This window comes from Myotis brandtii, unplaced genomic scaffold (assembly GCF_000412655.1).
Source record: "Myotis brandtii unplaced genomic scaffold, ASM41265v1 scaffold561, whole genome shotgun sequence".
NCBI classification, from domain to species: domain Eukaryota; kingdom Metazoa; phylum Chordata; class Mammalia; order Chiroptera; family Vespertilionidae; genus Myotis; species Myotis brandtii.
Window position 1 is genome coordinate 364,556 of NW_005370085.1, and position 23,846 is coordinate 388,401.

General features: G+C 49.3%; 1 protein-coding gene across 1 annotated transcript in view; it reads left to right on the forward strand.

The window, feature by feature from the left end:
- The window catches only part of HOMER2 (homer scaffolding protein 2), a 129,991-nt gene that overhangs the window by 77,452 nt on the left and 28,693 nt on the right, over positions 1–23,846 (forward strand). The window contains exon 3 of the mRNA XM_014549585.1: positions 19,695–19,851. Within this exon, the coding sequence (XP_014405071.1) occupies positions 19,695–19,851 (157 nt within the window). The remainder of the gene's footprint in view (positions 1–19,694; positions 19,852–23,846) is intronic.

The window sequence follows — 23,846 nt, forward strand, 5'->3', positions numbered from 1 at the left end:
GCTGCGTTCATCATGTTTGTAACCCCCAGGAATTCTTAGTGAGTCTTACTTGTCCCTTCGCTGCCACATGACTGCCACATGAGGTGACTGTGGCCTCGGACCAAGTGTGTATCCTCCCAACCGCTACAGCATTGGCACTGGTTTCTGTATGTCCTTGGTGGACATTTCTAGTCTGTGCAGGGAAGGGAAGCCCCTCCCGCGGGAGCAATGGTGGCATCGCCGATCTGGCCCATTACTTCCCGGTGTCGGCCGTTCTGTGGTTGCATGAGGACGCAGCGCGGTACGCAGGACAGACACAGGGTCAAGCCAGATGCTCATTGTGGAGTCCGTCTGTGGAGTGAGTTCTACCAGGGGGAAGGGAATACTATTTATTGACTATTGATGTGCATTATCATCATTTAAGCTTCTTGTCTTATGGATGAAGAAAGGAGTTCAGAGAGGTTAAGTGACCTGATTGGGATCACACAGCCAGCACACAGAACGGTTGTTCTGTGTTATGTGTTGTCCGGCTCTGAGGTTCACACTCTGCAAGTCTTTGACGATTCCATGACAAAAACAACCTGGGTTTCAAAAGTGCAACTTCGGGTTTAAAAGAAAAGCGGAGACGAGCCTCCAGGGAGTTCCGTTAGCCTGCCGTTCAGAGGGCAGGGGCTAAACGCAGGGATTTGCGCTGATGTGACCGCCTGGCCTTTCAGACGGCTCTCTTGAGTTTGCTACAGATTCCTCACCAGGAATCCCTCAGCCATGCCTTCGTCTTCCCTTTCTCAGCCTCTGTCTCCCAGTCTCTCCCTGGTCCTGTTTCTCAGATTCCAGTCGAGGTTCTCAGAATGACTTCAGTCTTCAGTCCTATTGAATTGCATGTTGTGATCACATCGATTAAGACATTATTCCCATCACTTAATAGGAATCTCAATCTCAAATAAATAAACCTGTTAGGCTAGGGCTTACTAGTTGTCAGATTACTTGTATCGACATTAATGTGGACCCAAGAGGGTTGTAGGTTCTCCAGAACCCACGTTGCTCACCCTCTTTTTGGCCACGAATCAGAATTTTCCCTTACTCATTTCCCAGTTTCCCAATCTCGTCAGTGGTTCATGCTTTAGGGGGTTGCCTGTGTTGTTTGTCTCAAAGAAAGGTACACAGAGTGTTGTGTTGTTGATGTTGTTTTTAATCCTCATCTGAGGATATTTCTCCATTGATTTTTAGAGAGAGTGGAAGAGAGAGAGAAAGACCGAGAGAAACATCGATGTGAGAGAAACACATTGATTGGTTGCCTCCTGCACGAGCCCTGACCAGGGCCGGGGCCGGGGAGGAGCCTGCAACCGAGATATGTGCCCTGGACCGGAATCGAACCCGGGACCCTTTGGTCCGCAGGCCGACGCTGAGCCAAACCAGCCAGGGCTGTGTTGTTATTCTTTTCCAAATGCTGCAGCTGCTTTGGCTGTCATGGAACATGAGCAAGAAGGTGCTTTAGTGAAGTGGTTTCAAGACAGGCTCCCGCCCTGGCCTGTTTGGCTCAGTGGATAGAGCGTCGGCCTGCGGACTGAAGGGTCCCGGGTTCGATTCCGGTCAAGGGCACATGCCCAGGTTGCAGGCTCCATCCCCAGGAGGGGGCGTGCAGGAGGCGACCGGTCAATGATTCTCTCTCATCATTGATGTTTCTATCTCTCCCGTCTCTGAAAGGCAATAAAAATATACATTTAAAAAAAAAAAAAGACAGGCTCCCCAATCAGATGCACTTCATTCCAGCTCCTCCAGCCTAGGTGAGAGGTCAGATTGAATCTGATATTGTGAGATTTGGCTCTCTCTCTGCATCTTACAAAATGTGTTTAGTTTATTTATGTCTTTTCTTTCCTAGAGCAGATCTCTTACCCACTAATAGCTAAAGATCTTGAGTGCAGCTTGAAGAGGAAGGCAGACTGAAAATGTGATCTGAGACCTAGGCAGGATCGAGTTTTGCAGGAAGATGTTCATAGCGGAGGGTCTGCCGGGCAGTCTGTTTTTAAAAGGCACGTTTTCAGGTCAAAGCAGTTTCCCCACATTCCCGGGACCAAATATTTGCACGGTGGAGGCAGAAACCACCCTATGTGCTCAGATCTCTGTGTCCAAGGGCTTCTGGTGTTTTCTGCTGGCGCTGATCAGAATCACCCGCTGTATTTAGGTCACCTGTGTTCAGGTGGCAGCCAGGGGCACCAGAACTGCATCCAAGCTGCCCTGCGAGCTGCAGATGCGCCCAGCCATGGCCTCCTCACAGCCTCGCTGTGCGCCTTCGTTCAGTCAATTAAGTAGTTTTTATCGAGTGCTTCCAGGGTGACTACGATGGATTTGGCCTCTGTCCAAGTAGAGCTTACAATATAGGAGGGAAAAGGGATATTAATTATAAAAAAAAGGATATTGATTAATCATAAAAATAATCCTTTCAGGCATGTGTTGAGTAGCATGTGCTAGGCGCTGTCCATGGTGTCGGGGTTATCAGTGAACGAGACAGATGAGTCCCTGCCTTCCTGAAGCTTACATTGTAGTGAGACACACAACGAGTAAACATAAGTAAAAATAACAAACAGGTGCATTTTCTGGCATGTTAGGTGACAAAAAGGGCCGTGGGAGCCTGGGCTGGGCCGGCGGGGTGTGTACGCCGATCACAGAGAGTGGGATGCATGGAATGAAGATTATAGGTGGGTTGGAGTTAAGGATAAACGACCGGGATGATAGCCTTGGTAAGGGATGGGCAAGAATGAACCTCTTTGCCCTCTGACCTGCTGAGAGCTCAGGGGTGCCTCAGCCTGCACGTGGTGGGCGTCGGGAGGGGAAAGGTTGAGGTGCCTGGGAAGGAGGGTCCGTAGAGCAGGGGTGGGACCTCACTGGTGCAGGCAGAGGGGGAGGGGTGGGAAGGCGCCTGAAGCATGTGTTGGGCTAGATGGCGTAGGTGACTCACTGAATAGCTGTGTGGCCTTGGGCAACCGACTTCCTCTCTTCCTCCTTTTCTGTTTTCCTCCATGAAATGAAGACAGGCACAGACTCTGATTTCTCAAGGTTGTTGGGACAATTGAGTGAGGTATGTTGCCAGTGCCCAGCCTGGTGGCAGCACACACTGAATACATGCTGGGACCTCCAGGAAATACCTCGTCCCCGGGGTGCTGAGGCTGGTGCTGAGGATCTCAGCGTTGCCTATGGTCATGGAAAGGCATTTCCAGCTTACAAACCAGATAGATCGCCCTGGCCGGTTTGGCTCAGTGGTTAGAGCCTGTGGACCGAAGGGTCCTGGGTTTGATTCCGGTCAAGGGCACGTCCCTCTGTTGCAGGCTCCTCCCTGGCCTGAGCCCTGGTCGGGGTGTGTGCAGGAGGCAACCCATTGATGTGTTTCTCTCACATCGATGTTTCTCTCTGTCTTTCCCTCTCTCTTCCACTCTCTCTAAAAATCAGTGGAAAAATATCCTCGGGTGAGGATTAACACACACACACACACACCCACACACACACACACACACACCAGATACATCTCGTAGTAGAGGACCACGAACTGCTCTGAAGATGTAAACGTGCACGGAGACCGTGAATGGAGGAGGGAAGGCGGAAGCCACGGACCAGGAGAAGTAAACACGAAGTGGGGAGAAGTCGACACACGAGCCATCTGGCCCTTCGGAGGAGCCGGGGGACGTGTCCTTGGAACATGGACACAGCACAGGCTGTTCTGGGGCAGCTGTCGGACACCTGCCGGCTGCCTTGTTCTGTCTGCTAAACGTCAGCATCGGGGCTTTTCCAAGAGGGAGAAGGAACTATAGCAGAGCCCCTACTGCAGCCCCACATCTGATTCATCGGAACCTGCTACCCGCGCAGGGGCCGGAGCACTTCACAGAGTGACGGGGAAGCACGGCATTCTCCCCTCGTCACTCCCTTCTACACGCTTTCCTCCCAAACCCAGAGAAGTAGGAAGCGCCTTTATGGGGTGTGCTCCCGGGCCCTGGTGTTCCCTCTCTCTGTGCACCCCTCTCTCCCAGCCCTTGGTTGAGACATGTTATCTGGGTGCCAGGTGTTCCGTGGCACCTGACAGAATGTCCTGGAGACCCTTGAGCTCATTTGGTTGGTGCTTTCTAGCTTCTCCCAGGCCCGGCAGGGCACATGGGGAAGGTCACGTGTCCGGCACACTGGGGTAGAGGGAGGAGGTTGGGGTGGGGAGGCCAAAAGCTGGGCCTTCCGCTGCGCTGGTGCAGCCTGGAGCTGAGTGGGAGTGGGTTCATATATCTCCACGTGGGAGGAAGGCGTCACCTCGCAGTCCTGCTGGAGAGAGGGCTTTCCCTGCTGTCTGGTGATGTCTGCTTGCTCGCCTGGTGGGGTTATGCAGGCCCCACTCGCCGGCAGCTGGTCCCTCCGGGCCCTCTACGACTCGGGTTTCCGCAAAGCTTCTGGCCACAACTTCAAGTGCTTCCTCTATCAAGTGCTGCAGGGGCTTGGAGACCTGACCCCTGCCCAGGGGGGCTTATGGCCCAGTTTGGGGTTACAACACACCTATAGCTGCCCAAAGACAAGGCAGAGGGTGTGACGGCCACAAAGGAGCTGGGCTCCAGGGAGAGAGCTCGGTCTGGTGCTGGGGCTGGTGCCTCTGATGGCAAAGGTGACCCATGTGCACTTTGCCTTGAAGGATGTAGGATTCTGACCGGGTGGGGGGGTGAGTCGGGAGCGGAGATCAGCGATAGGCATTCTAGGGGAGGCTCAGCTTCCTGGGAGGCAGGTTGGGTAGGTAAGGGGTTGATGGGGAGGAGGCCACAGAGTCAGGTGGAGACAAGGCTGGGTGAGGACCCGGGTTTCGTCTCTGGAGGCTGCCTGCACAGCCCGTGTGTGAATAGCTGGACAGGGTGGGCGCCTGTGGTTGGTCTGAATGGGATGAGGTCGGTGGGGTGGAGTACAAGGGAATAGAGCACCAAAAAGGCTCCCTTCGCTCGCGGGCCGCTTGTTTGAGGGCCACCAGGGCTTGCTTGGGATTGAGCGTGGCCTCGCTCGGCTCCCCCTGAGTGAGCACACACCTAGTGCCCAGGGTTCCGTGGAGCTGTGCTACTATTTTTGCGCTCCTGCAAATGCCCATGTTTATTTTTAAACTCGAGCCTTTGTAAAGCAGAGATGTGTCATGCAGGCTTTGCTTTTGAGTAAAGAGGTTCTCTTGGGCCAACGGAACCTGCAAAAGATGCCCTTGGTTTAAAGTTGAACATTCTCTCCATTGATGTATTCTGGCATCGCAGGGAGGGCCACACAGTGCTCTGCTGTTTAAAAAAGTCCTGGAAAGAGGAAACCCACATGCAGTTGGCCAGTTCCTTAGCTTGTCCCGGCAGATCTGTGTCATGAGCAGTGGAGCTTGGAGAAGGGAGGACTGCATGTCGGGGGTGGGCAGGGGGTGACAAACTGGATGGAACCCTGCCACCACCCCCACTGCCCCATCCCCCCAATAGGAGCCCATGGACAAGGGGCTTAGGATAGAATGTCTGTTACCTTTTTATAAAGAAAAATATTTTTATTGATTTCAGAGAGGAAGGTAGAGGAGAGAGAGAGATAGAAACAAAAATGACGAGAGATAAGTCATTGATTGGCTGCCTCCTGCACGCCCCCGCACTGGGGATGGAGCCTGCAACCTGGGCATGTGCCCTGACCAGGAATTGAACTGTGACCTCCTGGTTCATAGATTGATGCTCAACCACTGAGCCACGCCAGTCGGACTGTTATCCTTTAAGTACATGCAAGTTATAACTGAAAAATTAATGAGATTAACTTAGAATTTAAGGTGGACGATTCAGCACATGTGTATACCTTTCTTCCCAGAAGCCATTAAAGTGATAACAGAGAGATTATTAAAAGTATAATCCTATGACAACAAAGTGAATGGCAGGGAAGTACCAGCCGCTGAAAGATTGCAACAGATTTATGGGTGATAGAAAGAAGGGGAGGGCCCTAACCGGCTTGGCTCAGAGGATAGAGCGTCGGCCTGTGGACTGAAGGGTCGCAGGTTCGATTCCGGTCAGGGGCACATGCCTGGGTTGCGGGCTCGATCCCCAGTAGGGGGCGTGCAGGAGGCAGCCAGTCAAAGATTCTCTCCCATCATTGATGTTTCTATCTCCCTCTCCCTCTCTGACCTCAATAAAAATATATTAAAAAGAAAAAAAGGAGGGGAGGGATGGCTGTGTCAGAAACACCGCAGAGGAGAGCAGGCCCGGACCCTGTTTGAGGAGCTGCTGGGCTGTTTCCCAAAGCAGCGGCACCACTCTGCATTCCCACCCTCGGCTCATGAGGCTCCAGTTTGTCTACATTTTCGACAGCACTTGCTATTGTCTGTCTTTTCATCATCGCTCCGCGAGTAGGTGTGACGTAGTATCTCACTGGTTCGGGTTTGCATTTTCTTGGTGGTTCATAGGGTGGAGCATCCCTTCGTGTGCTTATTGGCCATTTGCATCTCTTCTTTGGGGGTCGTCTGTTCAGATTATTTGCGTGTTTTTTAACTGTGTTATTTGTCCTTTTGTTATTGAGTTCTAAGAGTTCTTTTTTCTAAAAATTTATTTCAGAGAGGAAGGGAGAGGGGGAGAGAGATAGAAACATGAATGGTGAAAGAGAATCATTGATTAGCTGCCTCCTGCACTCCCCTCACTGGGGATCCAGCCCACAACCCGGGCATGTGCCCTTGACTGGAATAGAACCCGGGACCCTTCAGTCCGCAGGTCGATGCTCTATCCACTGAGCCACACCAGCCAGGGCTAAGAGTTCTTTATTTGTCCTGAATGCACATTCCTTATTAGATGTATGATATGCAAATATTTTCTCCAGTTCGGTGGGTTATCTTTTCAGTTTCTTTGATGGTATCAATTGCAACACAAAAGCGTTTTTTTATTTTGATGTAGAGCAGTTTTATATTTTTTATTTTGGTGTTTATGCCACATCTGATGCTTTAACAAGTCCTCCTGATGGCACATTTGAAATCTTACAAACCCGTTTCCTTCTTTCTGTCCCCACTGCTCTTGGCCACACTCTCATCTCCCTGTGCCCGGACGTGTGCGTAGTGATTTTTTATCAGCCTCCAATCTTTCCCCTTCAGTGATCCTCGATACGAACGCCCGTTGTTCCTCTGAGCTGCAGTTCTGACTGTGCTGCTCCTTTGTTCAAAAATGGGCGCTTCCTGGATTTATTTCCCACGGCACAGTTTACCCATTTTAAGATATTAGTGGGAGGTCAACAGATCATGAGATAAAACATATTGTTAGCTAACGTGGACAGCAAGATGTGGCCTCCCAGGAAAAGACATAAGAATTCATTGCTGCACGATTGTTCACATTTATGTTCGAATGCTTTTGAATTGTAGCAGAATAAAACATCAGAGACATTTATTTTCAGTTGATTGAGAACAAAATACATAAACGGCCAGACACCTAATGGTATTTTTACTATAGATAAATAATACAAAAGCCTTCCACGTTTAAAACGGAGAACATTATTGTTCCAGTTCTTTAAGAAAATCGTATCTGCTTAATATTAGGCATAATGCTGCCAAGTCATATCTTCACATCGGGTACGGCATCAAGTCTTCTAGATTTTGTTTTCCTGCCGTATAGTATGACAATCTCTGCGCATAGATGTGTTTCAGCAAAAGGAAGAACAGAAGCTGCTCCTCCGGCGATATTCTGTGCTCTCCTGAATTCAGCTGTTCCAGGAATCATTAATCGTTAAGACTTGGGCAGCTCGCCACCTGATTTTTAGAAAACATCACTTGGATGGATTCTGATTCTTGGCTCTTGGAGTTCACAGTGTGCAAATCATAAAACTGCGTTTTTGTTTAAGGTTTCCTTTTTCACCTGAGATTCAGATAGAATTTGTTTGGTTTTGTTTTAATTTGTTTTCATCAATTTCAGAAAGGAAAGGAGAGGGAGAGAGAGACAGAAACATCAACGATGAGAAAGAATCATTGATTAGCTGCCTCCTACAAGCCCCCCATGAGGGACCGAGCCCGCAACCCGGGCATGTGCCCTTGACAGGAATTGAACCCAGGACCCTTCAGTCCACAGGGTGACGCTCTAGCCACTGAGCCAAACCGACTAGGGCAGATGGAATTAGTTTTTATCATGTACATACATGTTCAGTATACCATATGTGGAATAAAATCACGAATATATGTTGAGATCCTAAGATAAGATATCTTCCATAGACGAAACATTGTGGCTAGAAGGTGCCTGTTGATGCCATGGCTAGTTTGTAAGGGCAGGTCACAGCCCCGTGTGTGGTTCAAATGACAGATGTTAGGGCATCACCCGGCTCCCACATGATCTCCCGCAGCCTTGGGTAGAGAATAAAATTTCTTAAAGGCGATATCACATGATGAGAACAGCTGTCCAAGTGCTTTTAACATTATATGCATAGGAATATATATGGAAGAGAAAAGAGCTTTGACATAAATGTTCCATGGCACACAGTTGGGAGATGGGGGCCCCCAAGACAAATACTGATTTCCTTAGCATGGCATTCAGAGTCCAGGGCCAGCCCTAGTCGGTTTGGCTCAGTGGACAGAGTGTCGCCTGCAGACCGAAAGGTTCTGGGTTCGATTCTAGTCAAGGGCATTCAGGCTAGACTGGATCCTCACCCACTCGGTTGCAGGGTCCTCCCTGGCCCGGGCCCTGGTCAGGGCTCCTGCAAGAGGCAACCAATCGATGTGTTTCTCTCACATCAATATTTCTCTCTGTCTTTCCCTCTCTCTTCTACTCTCTCTAAAAATCAATGGAAAAATATTATCAGGTGGAGATTTAAAAACAACAACAACAGAGTCCAGGGCTATCTACTTTGCCCCACCCTTGGGCCTCACTTCCTGCCGGAGCCCCCCTGTAGCCACATAGGGATCTCGATGGTCCCTGAGTACACCTCTTGCACCTGCAGAGTCACCTCCACCTCAGCTGCCAAACCCTGCACATTGGCTGGGCTCTGAGCTGGGGGGGGTGGGGCTGGGGGGGGTGTGGGCAGAGGAAGGGGTTTCTGGCAAGGGTGGAGAGGCGGCATTTGAACGTGAGATGGCATGGCAGTGTTGCTGCTGAGTTTTGCTTTCTTTTCTCCCTTGATCCTGTCCTTGGTCTCGTCCTCCTGGAATCTGTTTACCTATCCTTCATCTTCAGAGACGCTCCCCACTTCGTCCCATGCAGCTGTTTGTCTTCCATCCTGGCTTTGCCTTGCTTTTTTTTTAAATATAAACATATTTTTATTGATTTCAGAGAGGAAGGGAGAGGAAGAGAGAGATAGAAACATCAATGATAACAGAGAATCGTTGATCGGCTGCCTCCTGCAGGCCCCCTACTAGGGATTGAGCCCACAACCCCTGGCAAGTGCCCTTGACCAGAATCGAACCCGGGGCTCCTCAGTCCGCAGGCCGATGCTCTATCCACTGAGCCAAACCAGCTAGGGCCTGGCTTTGCTTTTCTGAACCTGCCTCTCCCCGTCCTGTCGGGATCCTCACCCACTGCTCCGGACCTACCACCCCTTTCGGAGTCCGCACGCTTTTCCGAAGCACACGGGAATGGGCCGACGGCCCCTCGGGGGCAGCCCTCGGCCTGGGAAGCAGTCCCGGAACCTAGTTAAACCCACATCACAGGAGACCCGCAGGAGAGTGTGTGCTGGAGGCGCCTGAACACTGCGCAGCCCTCCAGGATCGAAGTAGTGTCATTGAGGAAGCCCATCAGCACCCATCAGGGGCACTTGCCTCATTCCATTCCCTGATGTAAATGTGACCCAGAAAGGGAATCCCCCGTCTGCGGAGGAGGAGGATTTGTGACAAATGTAACCTATCTGAGACCTCTCATTTGTCAGGTTTATGCAGCTGGGCAGTTTGGGGCAGGTGACGGTAACTTTAACAGAATGGGTTTGTTGTGACCCACTTGGAGGCGTTCAGACCTGGCAGGGAAACAGACTGGATCAGGTCCAACAAGTGCAGGTTTTCCCCCGGACGTGGCTATCCGTGGGGCACAGCTCACCCCGGGGCGTGGCTAACCCACGGCTGCACTAGGGTTTGTGGAATGATTTCTGTGTCTCTACTGATGGGTAGTGCCGCCTGTATCACATACTTAATTCCTTGAACTTCCATTTCTGCACTCTGTTCTGTAATATTAATCTGTCTGTTCATTTGCTAATACCTCCTTGTTTCATTTGTTGCAACTTTATTATAACACTAGATGCACAAAATTGGTGCACTGGGGGGGGGTGTCCCTCAGCCCAGGTTGTGCTCTCTCACAGTCCAGGACCCCTCGCTCCTTACCGCCTGCCTGCTCGCTGCTCCTTACCCCTTGGCTTGCTTCTCCTTAGCACTGCTGCGGAGGCAGGAGAGGCTCCCGCCACTGCAGCCACTGTGCTTGCCAGCCATGAGCCCGCCAGCCATGAGCGCACTGACCACCAGGGGTCAGCTCCTGCATTGAGCATCTGCCCCCTGGTGGTCAGTGTGTGTCATAGTGACCAGTCATTCCCAGTCGTTCTGCTGTTAGGGTCAATTTGCACATTACCGCCCTAACGGGTTTGGCTCAGTGGATAGAGCGTCGGCCTGCGGACTGAAGGGTCCCAGGTTCGATTCTCGTCAAGGGCATGTACTCTGATCCCGCTGGGGTGCCTGGCCAGCCTGGATGAGGGGCTGAGGGCCGTTTTCAGGCTGGCCACACCCCCTTCAGGGTGGGGGTCGCCACTGGGGTGCCTGGCCAGCCTGGGTGAGGGGCTGATGGCCGTTTTCAGGGTGGCCACAGGGGCAGGCTGGAAGCAGGTATCTGGGATTTATTTATCTTCTATAATTGAAACTTTGTAGCCTTGAGCAGAGTTCAGGGCTAGCAGGGCAGGTGGGAAGCTTGGCTTCCTCCATTGCTGGGGGCAACCCAAGCCTCCTGCTTGCTCCAGCTCCGTGGCCACCGCCATCTTAGTTGGGTTAATTTGCATATTCACTCCTGATTGGCTTGTGGGTGTAGCAGAGATATGGTCAATTTGCATGTTTCTCTTTTATTAGATTAGGTATCAATATCTGATATGGCCAAACCCCTCATTGCTCTTCATTTAAAGAATTTTCTTGGCTATCTTTTCATAGCAAGTTTTCCTCAGGTCTAGTTCTAAAAATAATCCTGTTGCCTGGCTGGTGTTGCTCAGTGGTTGAGTGTCAGCTTACAAACCAGGAGGTCACGGTTCAATGCCTGCTCAGGGCACATGCTCAGCTTGCAGGCTTGATCCCTAGTAAGGGACATGCAGGGGGCAGCTGATCAATGATTCTCTGTCATCATTGATGTTTTTAATCTCTTCCTCTCCCTCTCTGAAATCAATAAAAACATATTAAAAAATAAAAACAGGATATGTATTATTTACTAAAGTTTTCTTTTGCATGCATTAGAAATTATATTTATTTTTTAATATAGATCTCGCATAATTCTTTTTTTATCCTCACCCGAGAATATGTTTTTCATTAATTCTAGAGAGAGAAGAAGGGAGGGAGAGGGAGAGAGAGAGAGCTATACATGGATCGGTTGCCTCACACATGTGCCCCCACCAGGGATCAAACCCGAAATCTAGGTATGTGCTCTGACCAGGAATCAAACCTGCTACCCTTCGGTGCATAGGACAACGCTCTAACCGCTGAGCAACACCAGCCAGGGCTTGCATAATTCTTCTTTTTTTTAATTGCTTAAAGTATTACAAAGGGTATTACATATGTGGCATAATTCTTTAATAGATTCCTAGAAACTGTATCTTTTTAGTTACTATTGTAAATGGGATCTTTAAAAAACCATTTTTTTCCTCTATCTGGTTGTTTGCATATATCAGAAGGCTATCAACTTTATTTTATTTTATTTATTTTTTTATTTAAAAAACCTTCAGTGCAATATTAATAAGCCAGCTGGTGCAACAGTGCTACTGTGTAATTACTAAGGGCTCCAAAGCGCCATGGGACTGTGAGGAGCAGCGGCGTTGCTACCCTTCCGGTGGTTGGGCTTTATAAGAGATCTTCAAGTTTGCTGATAGATCTTTTTATTAGTAATTTTACACCTGGCAATGTTACTGAATTTTATTATTCATATTCACTTTTTTCACTTGATTTTCTTGGCTGTTCTAGATGTGTGATGCTATGTATAACCAACAGTAACTTTATTTTGGGCTTTTGTATGGATGTAGAACCACACTATGCTCATGAGTTAGATCCTTGGCCCAGAAGAATGTGCTAGAAGAACCTTGTGTTCATATCTCCTTTTTCTCCAGCTCTGTGTCCTAGGATTTGGGGATTTGACCCTGCCAGCACAGGGGCCTGCTGACAATCTAGACCAGTGGTTCCCAACATGGGGCACACGCCCCACAGGGGGCCAATTTGATTTTGAAGGGAGGCGATTAGAGAATGAGTTATTAACAGTAAATTTTTTGCATTTTTTATGGTTCTAGGGGCCTCATAGACAGCCTATAAATATATATTGTGACATATTTATGCATTTCAGTTCCCTATTATGTTTTGAAAGTATTTGCTATTTTTTCATATCACTTCATATTATTATTATTTTTTTTAACAATTTCTTAGTGGTTTTTCCTCAGTCCTTCAACTGTCCTTTCATTCTTTTATTTTTCTCTTTCATGAATGCCATGTTCTTTGGAAGCTTGTTTAGACCAAGTTCATGGCCTTTGAGGCTTCTTCCATGTGAATAGGAGCTCACGTTTTGAATAATGAGAATTATATGTCCCAGGGGGGCATCAGGATTTCAGAGATGCGTAGGTGGGGCGTGGCCAAAGAAAGGTTGGGGACCACTCATCTAGAGAGAGGGTGGAGGAGCCAGGTGAGCCCATGCTTTTGGTGCCTTGTGACAGGGGCTCAGTGCAGGGCCTGTGTCCTCAGACCACAAATCAGGTGTCCCAAGATGGTATGGCGGGACTTGAAGGACTAATAGGAACTCTCTGACCAACCAAGGGGGAAGGACGTTCCAGGCCCAGTGAAGGCCATGGTCATGGTCATGTGAAAACGCAGGTGAGGTGGAAGTGCCAGCAGGAGAGCAGCAGAACCCATCTGGCGAGGGGGCAGGAGCAGGTGGTCAGGGGCCTGTGGGTCCTCCTGATGCACCTGGAGCTGGGGATGGAGGCACCGAAGCCTTGGCAGCAGGGTGGGCAGTGCCTCCCCCATCGGGGCTGGGGGAGCCCTTCCGCTGGGTGCTGTGCGAACGATGGTGGGAGTGGGAGGTGTTCAAGACTCAAGGCAGATACACTACCGAGGGCATCTTAGGCGACTTGGGAGCACTGTCTAAATCAGTGATTCCCAAAGTGGGCCCTACCGCCCCCTGGTGGGCGCTGCAGCGATCCAGGGGGGCGGTGATGGCCACAGGTGCATTTGTTTTAACTTTTTTTGTATTACCTTTCTATTCCGAGTTCAATAAATAGTTTCATAATTTCAAACTTCAATGTTTCTAATTTACACCTTTCTTTACTATATTTTACGAAAAAGGTAGAAACATTAATACATATATCTTTCTGTTTAATTGCTATTAAAATTTAAAAAAAAAATTTCCAGGGGACGCTGAGTAATATTCTTTCTGGAAAGGGGGCGGTAGGCCAAATAAGTTTGGGAACCACTGGTCTAAATGGCTGTAAAATTTATGAATGATTTGTTTTAATTCGAACCAAGTAGAAGTAGGAATAGTAAGAATGGTGAGCTTTTACAGGTGAATAGCAGAAAAAGTCTGGAGCTGAGCATCCCACGTGAGGGGTAATTAGAAATTAACACATGATTTTTCTTGAAAAAGTAGTCATGCCGGTTCTTTGAAGAATCGTTTCACACGGAACCAGAATTCGGTCTAAGCCAGAGTGGTCCCTCTGCCGAGTGGTTTTCATATTCCGAACATACATGTTTCGCACAGAGTGTCTAATTATTCTTGAGGACAATTACTGTCAGGTTCCAAAATGTGTTCAGCGAGCAGCAATTGGTGTTTATTCAGCTCTAAAAAGACTGGGAACAGTCGGTTATATTGTCTGCCTGAAAACACGTCGCCATCCGGAAACATCTGCCTTCTATTTAAGGCGCCGAAGGGGGAATGGGAGTCTATTTGAAACAGACTCCCCGAGCCTGGAACACCAAAGGGAGGAGGATAAATCGGGTGCGAAGGGGGTCTCTGTTCTCTGACGCGCGCTCTCTCCAGCTTTCCCCGGCTGGGCGGGAAAGGTGGCCTCCTGGGTCGGAGAGTTCTGCTTCTCTTGGATTTTTCTATTTATACTGATTTGCACCCTTACGGGAGCTGACGTCTGTGTCCTAGTTCCGTCTCTTCTCCTTTCTCAGGTGAGGCAGGATGCCCTGTCAGAGTTGGGGTCTGCTTTCCTGAATTTGGTGGTGAGTTTTGTGGAGTGCTCTGATTTCGCCCGTGACGATGTAGGGGTGTGTTCAGGTTGCCTGAAGCCATTGTGACCCTAGTTTTCTATGTGGATGAGGCCACCCACTCACAGCCCTGTTGGAGGATTAAGTGAGAATGTATATAACCTGTTTGGTGTATTATTAACTTCTATGAAGGTCCATGTCTTAGTCATCTATTGCTGTGTAATGAGCTGCCACAAACTTAGCAGCTTCCGGTAAAGCACATTTCCGCAGGCCAGGCGTCCAGGCATGGCTTAGCTGGGTCCTCGGCTTCGGAGGCTCTTAGAAGGCGTCACCAGTTGTTATCCAGGGCTGGGGTCTCAGCTGAAGGCTCAGCTGTGGAGAGATCCACTGCTAAGCTTCCAAGCGGTTGCTGGCACAATTCCAGTCCTCGGGTGGTTTTATTTTCATTTTTATCTTTTTAATCCTCGCCAGAGGATATTTTTTCCATTGATTTTTAGAGAGAGTAGAAGGAAGAGGAAGAGACAGAGAGAAAAACACCGATGTGCGAGAGACACATCGATTGGTTGCCTCCTGTATGCACCACCAACCAGGTGCTTGCAACCTTGGTACATGCCCTTGACTGGAATCGAACCCGGGACCCTTCAGGCTGCGGACTGAGGCTCTGTCCACAGAGCCAAACCGGCTAGGACTCAAGTGGTTTTAGATGAAGGGCCTCAGTTCCGCTCTGGCTGTTGGCTGGAGGCCACCCTCCGATCCTGCCACGTGGGCCTGCCCACCCTGGCAGCTGGCTTCATCAACGCCAGCGAGAGAGACCCCATGGAGAGACTTTGCTAGCAAGACAGAAGTCACCATCCTACGTAACTTGCTTGTACAAGTTCATCTCATCTCCTTGCCATATTCTTTTGGTTCAAAGCAAATCACAGGTCCCACCCCTGCTCGGGCGATTGGGGGGTACATGAGGTGAGTACCAGGAGGCGGGGTCATTGGGAGACACATCAGAAGCTGCCACGCCCTAACCCAGGGGTGGGCAAACTTTTTGACTCGAGGGCCACAATGGGTTCTTAAACTGGACCGGAGGGCCGGAACAAAAGCATGGATGGAGTGTTTGTGTGAACTAATATAAATTCAAAGTAAACATCATTACATAAAAGGGTACAGTCTTTTTTTTTTTTTAGTTTTATTCATTTCAAACGGGCCGGATCCGGCCCTCGGGCTGTAGTTTGCCCACGGCTGCCCTAACCGGTTTGGCTTGGTGGATAGAGTGTCCGCCTATAGACTGAAGGGTCCCAGATTCGATTCCGGCCAAGGGCACATGCCCGGGTTGCAGGCTCGATCCCCAGTAGGGGGCGTGCAGGAGGCAGCCAATCAGTGATTCCCTCTCATCATTGATGTTTCTATCTCTCTCTCCCTCTCCCTTCCTCTCTGAAATCAATACAAATATATTAAAAACAAAAAAAGAAGCTGCCAGGTACAGACCCTTATTTTAGGGAGAGAGAACAGCATAATGATTAAGAGGAACGCCTTCCAGGCTTCTTGCACTGACTTCAACATCTCAGATCTGCCCACCTGCCCCTCACTCCCTGTGTCACCCACGGCAGGTCCTGGGCTCTCCGCAGCTGTACGGCTTCCCCTCAGCATCACTGGGACCCGAGTGAGAGATCACCTGTAAAGCCTGGCAGAGTGCTGCGTTGTCAGTAAATATTAGCTGCTGGCTTTTCTTTTTATCATTGTGTATTTTGGGCCTTTTCTTTAAACACCATCCGGTTTTTTGAATTTTAGAAGCAAGTTACGTAGGACTGAAACAGAACATCCCGGTGGCTTCAGACTTGGTCCTGCGTGTGGAAATCCCAGTCCTATGGGTAGTTTCCTGGGCACGGAGCTGCTGCCAGGCTGGCTGTGCAGGTGCTGAGGACTGAGGGGCACCGCCATGGTGCCACCCCTGGATGATGGGGCCGGCGGGAGTCCCTGCCGCTCCCCTCCCAGGTCTCGGTGCCTCTCTCCACACGGCAGCAGCCACTCTCCCTGCAGAGGCCTGGCCATGGTGACCAGGGCTGAGGCCACCGAGCATGCGGCCAGCTGTGCCCTCCCAAGAAACGGCGTTTCTGGTTGGGGTCCCGAGGGAAACCTGTCACGGCGTCAGGTCCTCCCCAGAGCTGAGCAGGCAGATTTGGAGATGGGCCCTTCTTTTTTTAAAATTTTTTATTTTTTAAATATATTTTTATTGATTTCAGAGAAGAAGGGAGAGGGAGAGAGAGATAGAAACATCAATGATGAGAGAATCATTGATCGGCTGCTTCCTGCACGCCCCCTACTGGGAATGGACTCACAACCCCGGGCCTGTGCCCTTGACTGGAATCGAACCCAGACCCTTCAGTCCACAGGTCGATGCTTTAGCCACTGAGCCAGCGGTTCTCAACCTGTGGGTCGAGACCCCTTTGGCGGTCAAACGACCCTTTCACAGAGGTCGCCTAAGACCATCCTGCATATCAGATATTTACATGACGATTCATCACAGTAGCAACATTACAGTTATGAAGTAGCAACGAAAATAATTTTATGGTTGGGTCACAACATGAGGAACTGTATTTAAAGGGCCAGAAGGTTGAGAACCACTGCACTGAGCCAAACCAGCCAGAGCAAATGGGCCCTTCTTGTCTGCACGCTCACCTCGGCCAGAATCATGCCAGGCAGACGACTTGCTGAGTTCGCTTGTCCCTGATCAGAAAGCCCTGCCGTCTTTTCTTGTCTCCCTGTCTCTTCTCCTCTGTCCCTCTCTGCTTTGCGTTCTTCGCTTGCTTGCTCCTGTGGGCTTCAGGACATGGACTGTTTGAGGAAGGTCACTGCTTGGTCCCCCCCCAAGCTGCCCTCTTTCCTGACCAGAGCACCTCTGCCTCCCCTGGCCTCTCCCCCCTCATCCTTCGCACCCAAAGATCCTGTTATTGGTCCCACCGTTGTCCCCGGGGGCTGTGGGAGGACATTCTGGAGTTACCCTGTGCCCTTCACAGTCAGCCGTGTCGTTCTGGAGGAGAGATGCTGGCTGTATCCGTCACTTCTTCCATTATTTTCTAGATCTTCTGATACTGTCTAGTGTGAGGACCTCCCCAGTTTCTTTGAGGATAAAAACCTCCTGGAAGTCTTGTGAAGAATAAGCTACTCAGACCCCTGGCCAGGAGAGCCAGGTCCCTGGGGGCGAGGCTGGGGCCGGGACACTCGTATTGGTAGTTGAAGTGCCCCAGCTAATTGCCGTCGGAGGTCTAAGGTGCTGCAACCCGGACCCGATCTCTCTCCCTGGGTGTGGAGGGCACGAGGGAAGGTCTGGAAGCCCCATCCTTCTAGGGGGGGGACTTGTTAGTGCTCTGCACAAGGGAGGCAGGGTTTTAGCACAATTCAGTCCTTTAAAAACCCCTTCCCACCGCTCCCTCCTCTCCCGTGTGCCGGAGAATCCCACGTGATCTAGTGTTTTCCTCTGTGGCGGGGAACGAGTAGCAAAATACGCTGCCTGGGCCGGCAGCAGCACAGCTGGGCCTCCAGATGTCAGCTTGCCCACGTGGGCTGGGTTGGGAGAGCTGTGTTCATGCGCACGCGCCCCCGAGGCTGCCCTCGGCAGCAGATGCGGCAGCTGCAGGGAGAATATTCCTGTTGTTTCTACAGCGCTCAGCCTGTGCTGGAGGGTGTCGGGTTAGGGTTGAGTGAGTGGGTGAACTCGGTCGCTGTTGGTAGCCCACATTCCCAGAGGCACTTCTCCTGCTCCCAGGACCTAGAAGGAAAGATCCTGGGGCGAGGAATGCTGGTCCCCGCGTTCTGGAAAGCAGGCCTCGCGAAGCAGCTGCGCTGAGGGGGCACGAGGAGAAATGGTCATGCCAACAACGGGTTCTGCGTTTCTCTGCACCCGCGGTTGGTGGTTGCTGCCCGTATTCCTGGTGGGGTTCAGGGCCCCTTGCAGGATGCGCAGAGGGCACCTGGCTCTCCTGGGAAAGTTTCCTTAGAAAGAGCTTTGTTCCCAGTAACCAGCCTCCTAGTCACCACGGTTCAAAGGCCGCTTTGCCTAAAACCACTCCATCTAGAGACCAGAGCCTTCACTTTTCCCTTTTGATTTGTTTGTCTCCCTTTGGGTGCCCTTTTATGTCAATCTCTTTTGACATTGTAAGGATTAAAAAAATTAATTTGTCTAAGTTACCGTTGGATTTAATTTTTACCTCTAACGAGTACTTATTAACTCTGTAGCATTTTCATGAACGATGGGATGGTTTTTACGTTCTGGTGGCAATCCCCCCGAACCCCCCCCCCCCCCATTTTATCTTATTTTGAACACTTGAAAGGATTTTTGAGCCAGTTTGCCTGAAGATCTTTTTATCAAAGATAAATATTTTGTAGTGAGTCTGTTGCATTTTGTTACTTTGTAAATATAAATTTAAAATATGAAACAGTGAAATCTATTGTAATTTTTATACATCTGCCTTCTCTCTTAATGCTCCTTGTCAAGATCTAACTAATTCTCCACTCAACAGAAAAATAGATAATATGCTAACAGTTAATAATCACATGAAGAATTGACAGGTGTGTGGAATGAAAAAGCAGCAATGTAGAGGCAAGAATAGCCAAAGAGAAAGATTTGATGAATTTTACATAAAACTCAAAGGGTTCATAAGTTGGGAACATAAAACTTTAAAGCTTGGCCAGTTATGAATGAATGCATCATTCATAAAATGCTTTGGATTTGAGAAGTACTTAACAGAAATAGAATATGAGGTTACAAATGGTTAGCAAAATCCTAACATTAGTGCAGAATCTCCCACAATAAATTTGTTGCAAATTCCTAAAAATGCCAACAGGATATCAGAAAAAAAATAGGACAGTTGACGGGGTGCAAATACTCTCACTGGACAAGGAGTTGCATTTTATTTTTTTATTTTTTTAAAATATATTTTATTGATTTCTTACAGAGAGGAAGGGAGAGGGATAGAGAGTTAGAAACATCGATGAGAGAGAAACATCGATCAGCTGCCTCCTGCACACTCCCCACTGGGGATGTGCCCGCAACCAAGGTACATGCCCTTGACCGGAATCGAACCTGGGACCTTTCAGTCTGCAGGCCGACGCTCTATCCACTGAGCCAAACCGGTTTCGGCAAGGAGTTGCATTTTAAGCGAATGGATTATTATGCCAGCTGCCCACAGCCCCTGGGTGTTAGGTTTCCGTAAGGACTTCTCTGGTGTCTCACCCCTCTCTTCCCTTTTCTTATTTTAATTGTCCTCATGCATATGTATCTTTCTCTATAAGCGATTAAAATCTTTGGGAATAGTAGGTGGCTTATAAATAATAAATTATACATAAAGTCACGCGCCATCAATTCACGCGCCCATCTCTCGTCTTGCAGAGAACAGCCCATATTCACCACACGCGCGCACGTCTTCCAGATTGACCCCACCACCAAGAAGAACTGGGTGCCTGCGAGCAAGCAGGCTGTCACCGTCTCCTACTTCTACGATGTCATCAGGAACAGCTATCGGATCATCAGTGTGGACGGAGCCAAGGTACCACCCCGCCGGCTGATTTTAACATTCACAGTCGCGTATGTTTCATCTAAAGCAGCGGTTCTCAACCTTCCTAATGCCGCGACCCTTTCATACAGTTCCTCATGTGGTGGTGACCCCCAACCATAAAATTATTTTCGTTGCTACGTCATCACTGTCATGTTGCTACTGTTATGAATCGTCATGTAAATATCTGATACGCAGGATGGATTTTCATTGTTGCAAATTGAACATAATTAAAGTATAGTGATTCATCACAAAAACCATATGTAATTATATATGTGTTTTCCGATGGTCTTAGGCGACCCCTGGGAAAGGGTCGTTCGACCCCCAAAGGGGTCGTGACCCACAGGTTGAGAACCACTGATCTAAAGCCAGGTGATGGATTTGGAAAGTGGAGGGAAAAGGATGCACCCCAAATCCTGCCACCTTCACACAGGTGTCATTGTGATAATGTCTTATAATCACATATCCTGCTTTTCTTTTTCCATTTAAAATTATGGCAAATGAAGAAAAAAGATTTCCCTGTTACCACATTGTCTTTATAACTCGCATTTCGATGCCCGTGTAATCATTCCACCAACGCTCTATAATGTCCTTAATCTCTCCCTTTATGGTTAGATATTTAAGTGGCTTCCAGTTTTTTACTACTATAGATAATGAGCATCTTCATGCAACCAATGTCCTCATCTGATCATTGAACAGACCTATTGCTTTCTTTTGGACATTTCCTTAGGATGGATTCCTGGAAGTAATATATTAACACTTTATAGATCTTTTTTTAAATATGTTTTTTTATTGTTGATAGTATTACCGATATCTCCCATTTCCTTCCCTCTTTCCCCCCCTCCTCCCACCCTTTACCCCCAAACCCCAGGTCTTTATTTCCCGTGTCCATGGGCTATACATATTATAGGTATAGAAGTTCTTTGGTTTAGCTCTTCTCGTCTCCAACCCGACCTGTCAGTCTATTCCATCCCTCCCTGCTTCGGATCTTATTTTGTTTCTCAGTTCATTTTGTTCATTAGATTCCACAAATGAGTGAGATCATGTGATATTTGTCTTTCTCAGTTTGGCTTATTTCACTTAGCATAATGTTTTCTAGGTCTATCCATGCTGTCCCAAAGGGTAAGGGACCCCTCTTTTTTTATAGCTGCATAGTATTCCATAGTGTAATGTCCCACAGCTTTTTTATCCACTCATCTACTGATGGGCACTGGGGCTGTTTCCAAATCTTAGCTATTATAGATAACGCTGCTATGAACGTAGGGGCGCATATATCCTTTCTGATTGGTGTTTTGGGGTTTTTAGGATATATTCCCAGAAGTGGGATCGCTGGGTCAAACACCAGTTTCACTTTTAATTTTTTGAGGAAACTCCATACTGTCTTCCATAGTGGCTGCACCAGTCTGCATTCCCACCAGCAGTGCACAAGGGTTCCCTTTTCTCCACATCCTCACCAGCACTTGTTGTTTGTTGATTTGTTGATGATAGCCACTCTGACAGGTGTGAGGTGATAATTCATTGTGGTTTTAATTTGCATTTCTCTGATGATTAGTGACTTTGAACATTTTTTCATGTGTCTCTTGGCCTTTTGTATGTCCTCTTTGGAGAAATGTCTATTCAACATGTTATAGCTCTTGATGGATGTTGCCAACTTGCTCCCCAAAGAGGCCTTTCTTCCAGCATGTCTGAGAATGCCACCCTTGCCAGCACTGGGTATCATATCTAGTCTGGTGTTGGTGTTCTTAAGCACAGGAGTTGATTTTAATAAGTGATTTGGAATATTTCTTGAAATACATTTTTTCCTGGTTACTTTCATTATTCTCTCTGCCTTGATATTTTTGCTACATTATATGGAAGCAGAATAAAAAAGGGATAGCAGTAGAAGTATCACTAGATTTGCAAAAGAAAAAATGTCCTGCTGCTTTATAATCTGTTTTCATCCTGCTGGACATTCTTACATGGATTATCTGCTGTCGCCTGAAATGAAATGTATCTGAGGCTGAATTCCCCTCTAAACCACCTCTTCATCTCCATTTCTCAATCACTTGGACTAAAAAAAGAAAAGAAGGAGGTTGGAAGAAAGAAAGGAAAAAAAGAGCCTAGCGTTGGCTGGTTTAGCTCAATGGATAGAGGGTCGGCCCATGGACTGAAGGGTCCTGGGTTCAATTCTAGTCAAGGGCACGTACCTCGGTTGCAGGCTCAAGCCCCTGCCCTGGCCCCGGGCCCAGGTGCGTGCAGGAGGGAACCAATCGATGTGTCTCTCACATCAATGTTTCTCTCTGTCTCTCCCCATTCCCTTCCACTCTCTCTAAAATCAATGGGGAAATATCCTCAGGTGAGGATTAACAAAACAAAACAAAAAAATGAAAGAGCCTAAAGTCATTCCCTTTTGAATTGGTCAGAGCAATTTTTTGTGTCTCACATTTATGCCTGATATTTTGTTTCAAAGTCATAACTCTTTTCCTGGAACAGTTTTGCTCAGAGCTTTGCATAGTCTCTGGACTGGCCACCTCTCCCACCTGTAGTCCATCCTGCCCGCGGCCTCCAGGTCAGCACGCCCAGGCAGTCGGCAGCAGGGGGCTGGAGGCTGGGAGTAGAATGGGGCCTGCTCATAGGCTCCTCCCGCCTCAACCTCAACCGTGGACCAGAAGGCTCTGAAAGCCTCCATTGGAGGACCAGCCCCTCCACCCCCAAGGAAAGGCATGAGAGCCTGCTGGTGCCTCCTATCTCTCTTTTTATAAAATATATTTTACTTATTTCAGAGAGGAAGGGAGAGGGAGAAAGAGCGAGAAACATCAATGATGAGAGCGAATCACTGCCTCCTGCACGCCCCCCCGGGGACCGAGCCCACACCCCGGGCATGTGCCCTGACCAGGAATCCAACTGTGACCTCCTGGTTCATGGGTTGACACTCAACCACTGAGCCACACCAGCCGGGCTGATCTCTTGATGAGGCTCCTGTTTTAAGGCAAAATTCTCCCCTCAGCCTGTGTTCTCTGGGCCTCCTCTTAGATAAAGGCGGCTTAGATTCAGGCAGCTTGGCCCCGGGATACTTTCTCGTCCTCCCAGTTGCCACAACCCTTCCTCCGTGGCAGGAAGGGAGCCTGGAGGCCTCACTTCACAGCTGAGGTCAAGGAGAGGCGGTGCCCGGCCTGGCTGGCTGCTGCCTGTGCCCAGGCCCTTCAGGTCGCAGCAGGCGTCCCCGGCCGGCACCGCGTCGTGCAGGCCATCCGTCGGGTAGAAACAGCTGGCCTGGCCAGCATGCCCACGGAGACGCAGGAACTGGTGCTCCCGTCTAAGCAAGCAGGACGGCAAGACTGGGCCGGGTTCTGGTGAGCGTGCAGGATGCGTGAGAGGGCCGGGCCCGCGGCAGGCAGCACTTGTGTTGGGTTGAATGTCTGAAAGCTGCCTTTATTTTTTTTCTTCTGGGTGAGATGGCGATACCACAGTTGTATTGTGTTGCCACGTGCCCGCTCTGGGCCTTTGAGCCGGAGTCTCCGGACTCCGCCAGGATGTCCCGATAGGCCCCCCGGCTTCCCTTTATCTATCGATTCTGTCACTTCATCCGCCATCCGTCAGGCAGGGTTTGCACTGTTGTCAGTTGAGTTATCCGAGGATAGATGGGGCTTAAGTACAGATAAAGCTGCTTTCTTAGAGGAAGTGCTTCAGTCCTGTTAGCTGGGCTTTCAGTAATCTGTCAAAGTGTCAGCCTCTGCGCCGCGCGGCTCTGCGGGTCCCGAAGGCTGTGACAGTGTGCTGGGCCCCAGCCAGACGCGTCAGCGGTGAGAAATCAGAGGGGTGTAGGGAGGTGGGCTGACCCCTCACCGCCGAGGGGTGCTAATTTAGACTCAGTGTGGGGGATCCATCAAGTCACAGAGTCACCTAAAAAGTGGGCATTGGAAACCCAGGCCTTGGGGGGCCCCCTGGGATTCAGAGAGGGAGCCCGCGGCTCTCAGACCACCCCTCCTATGGCACCTGCCACCTGCCCT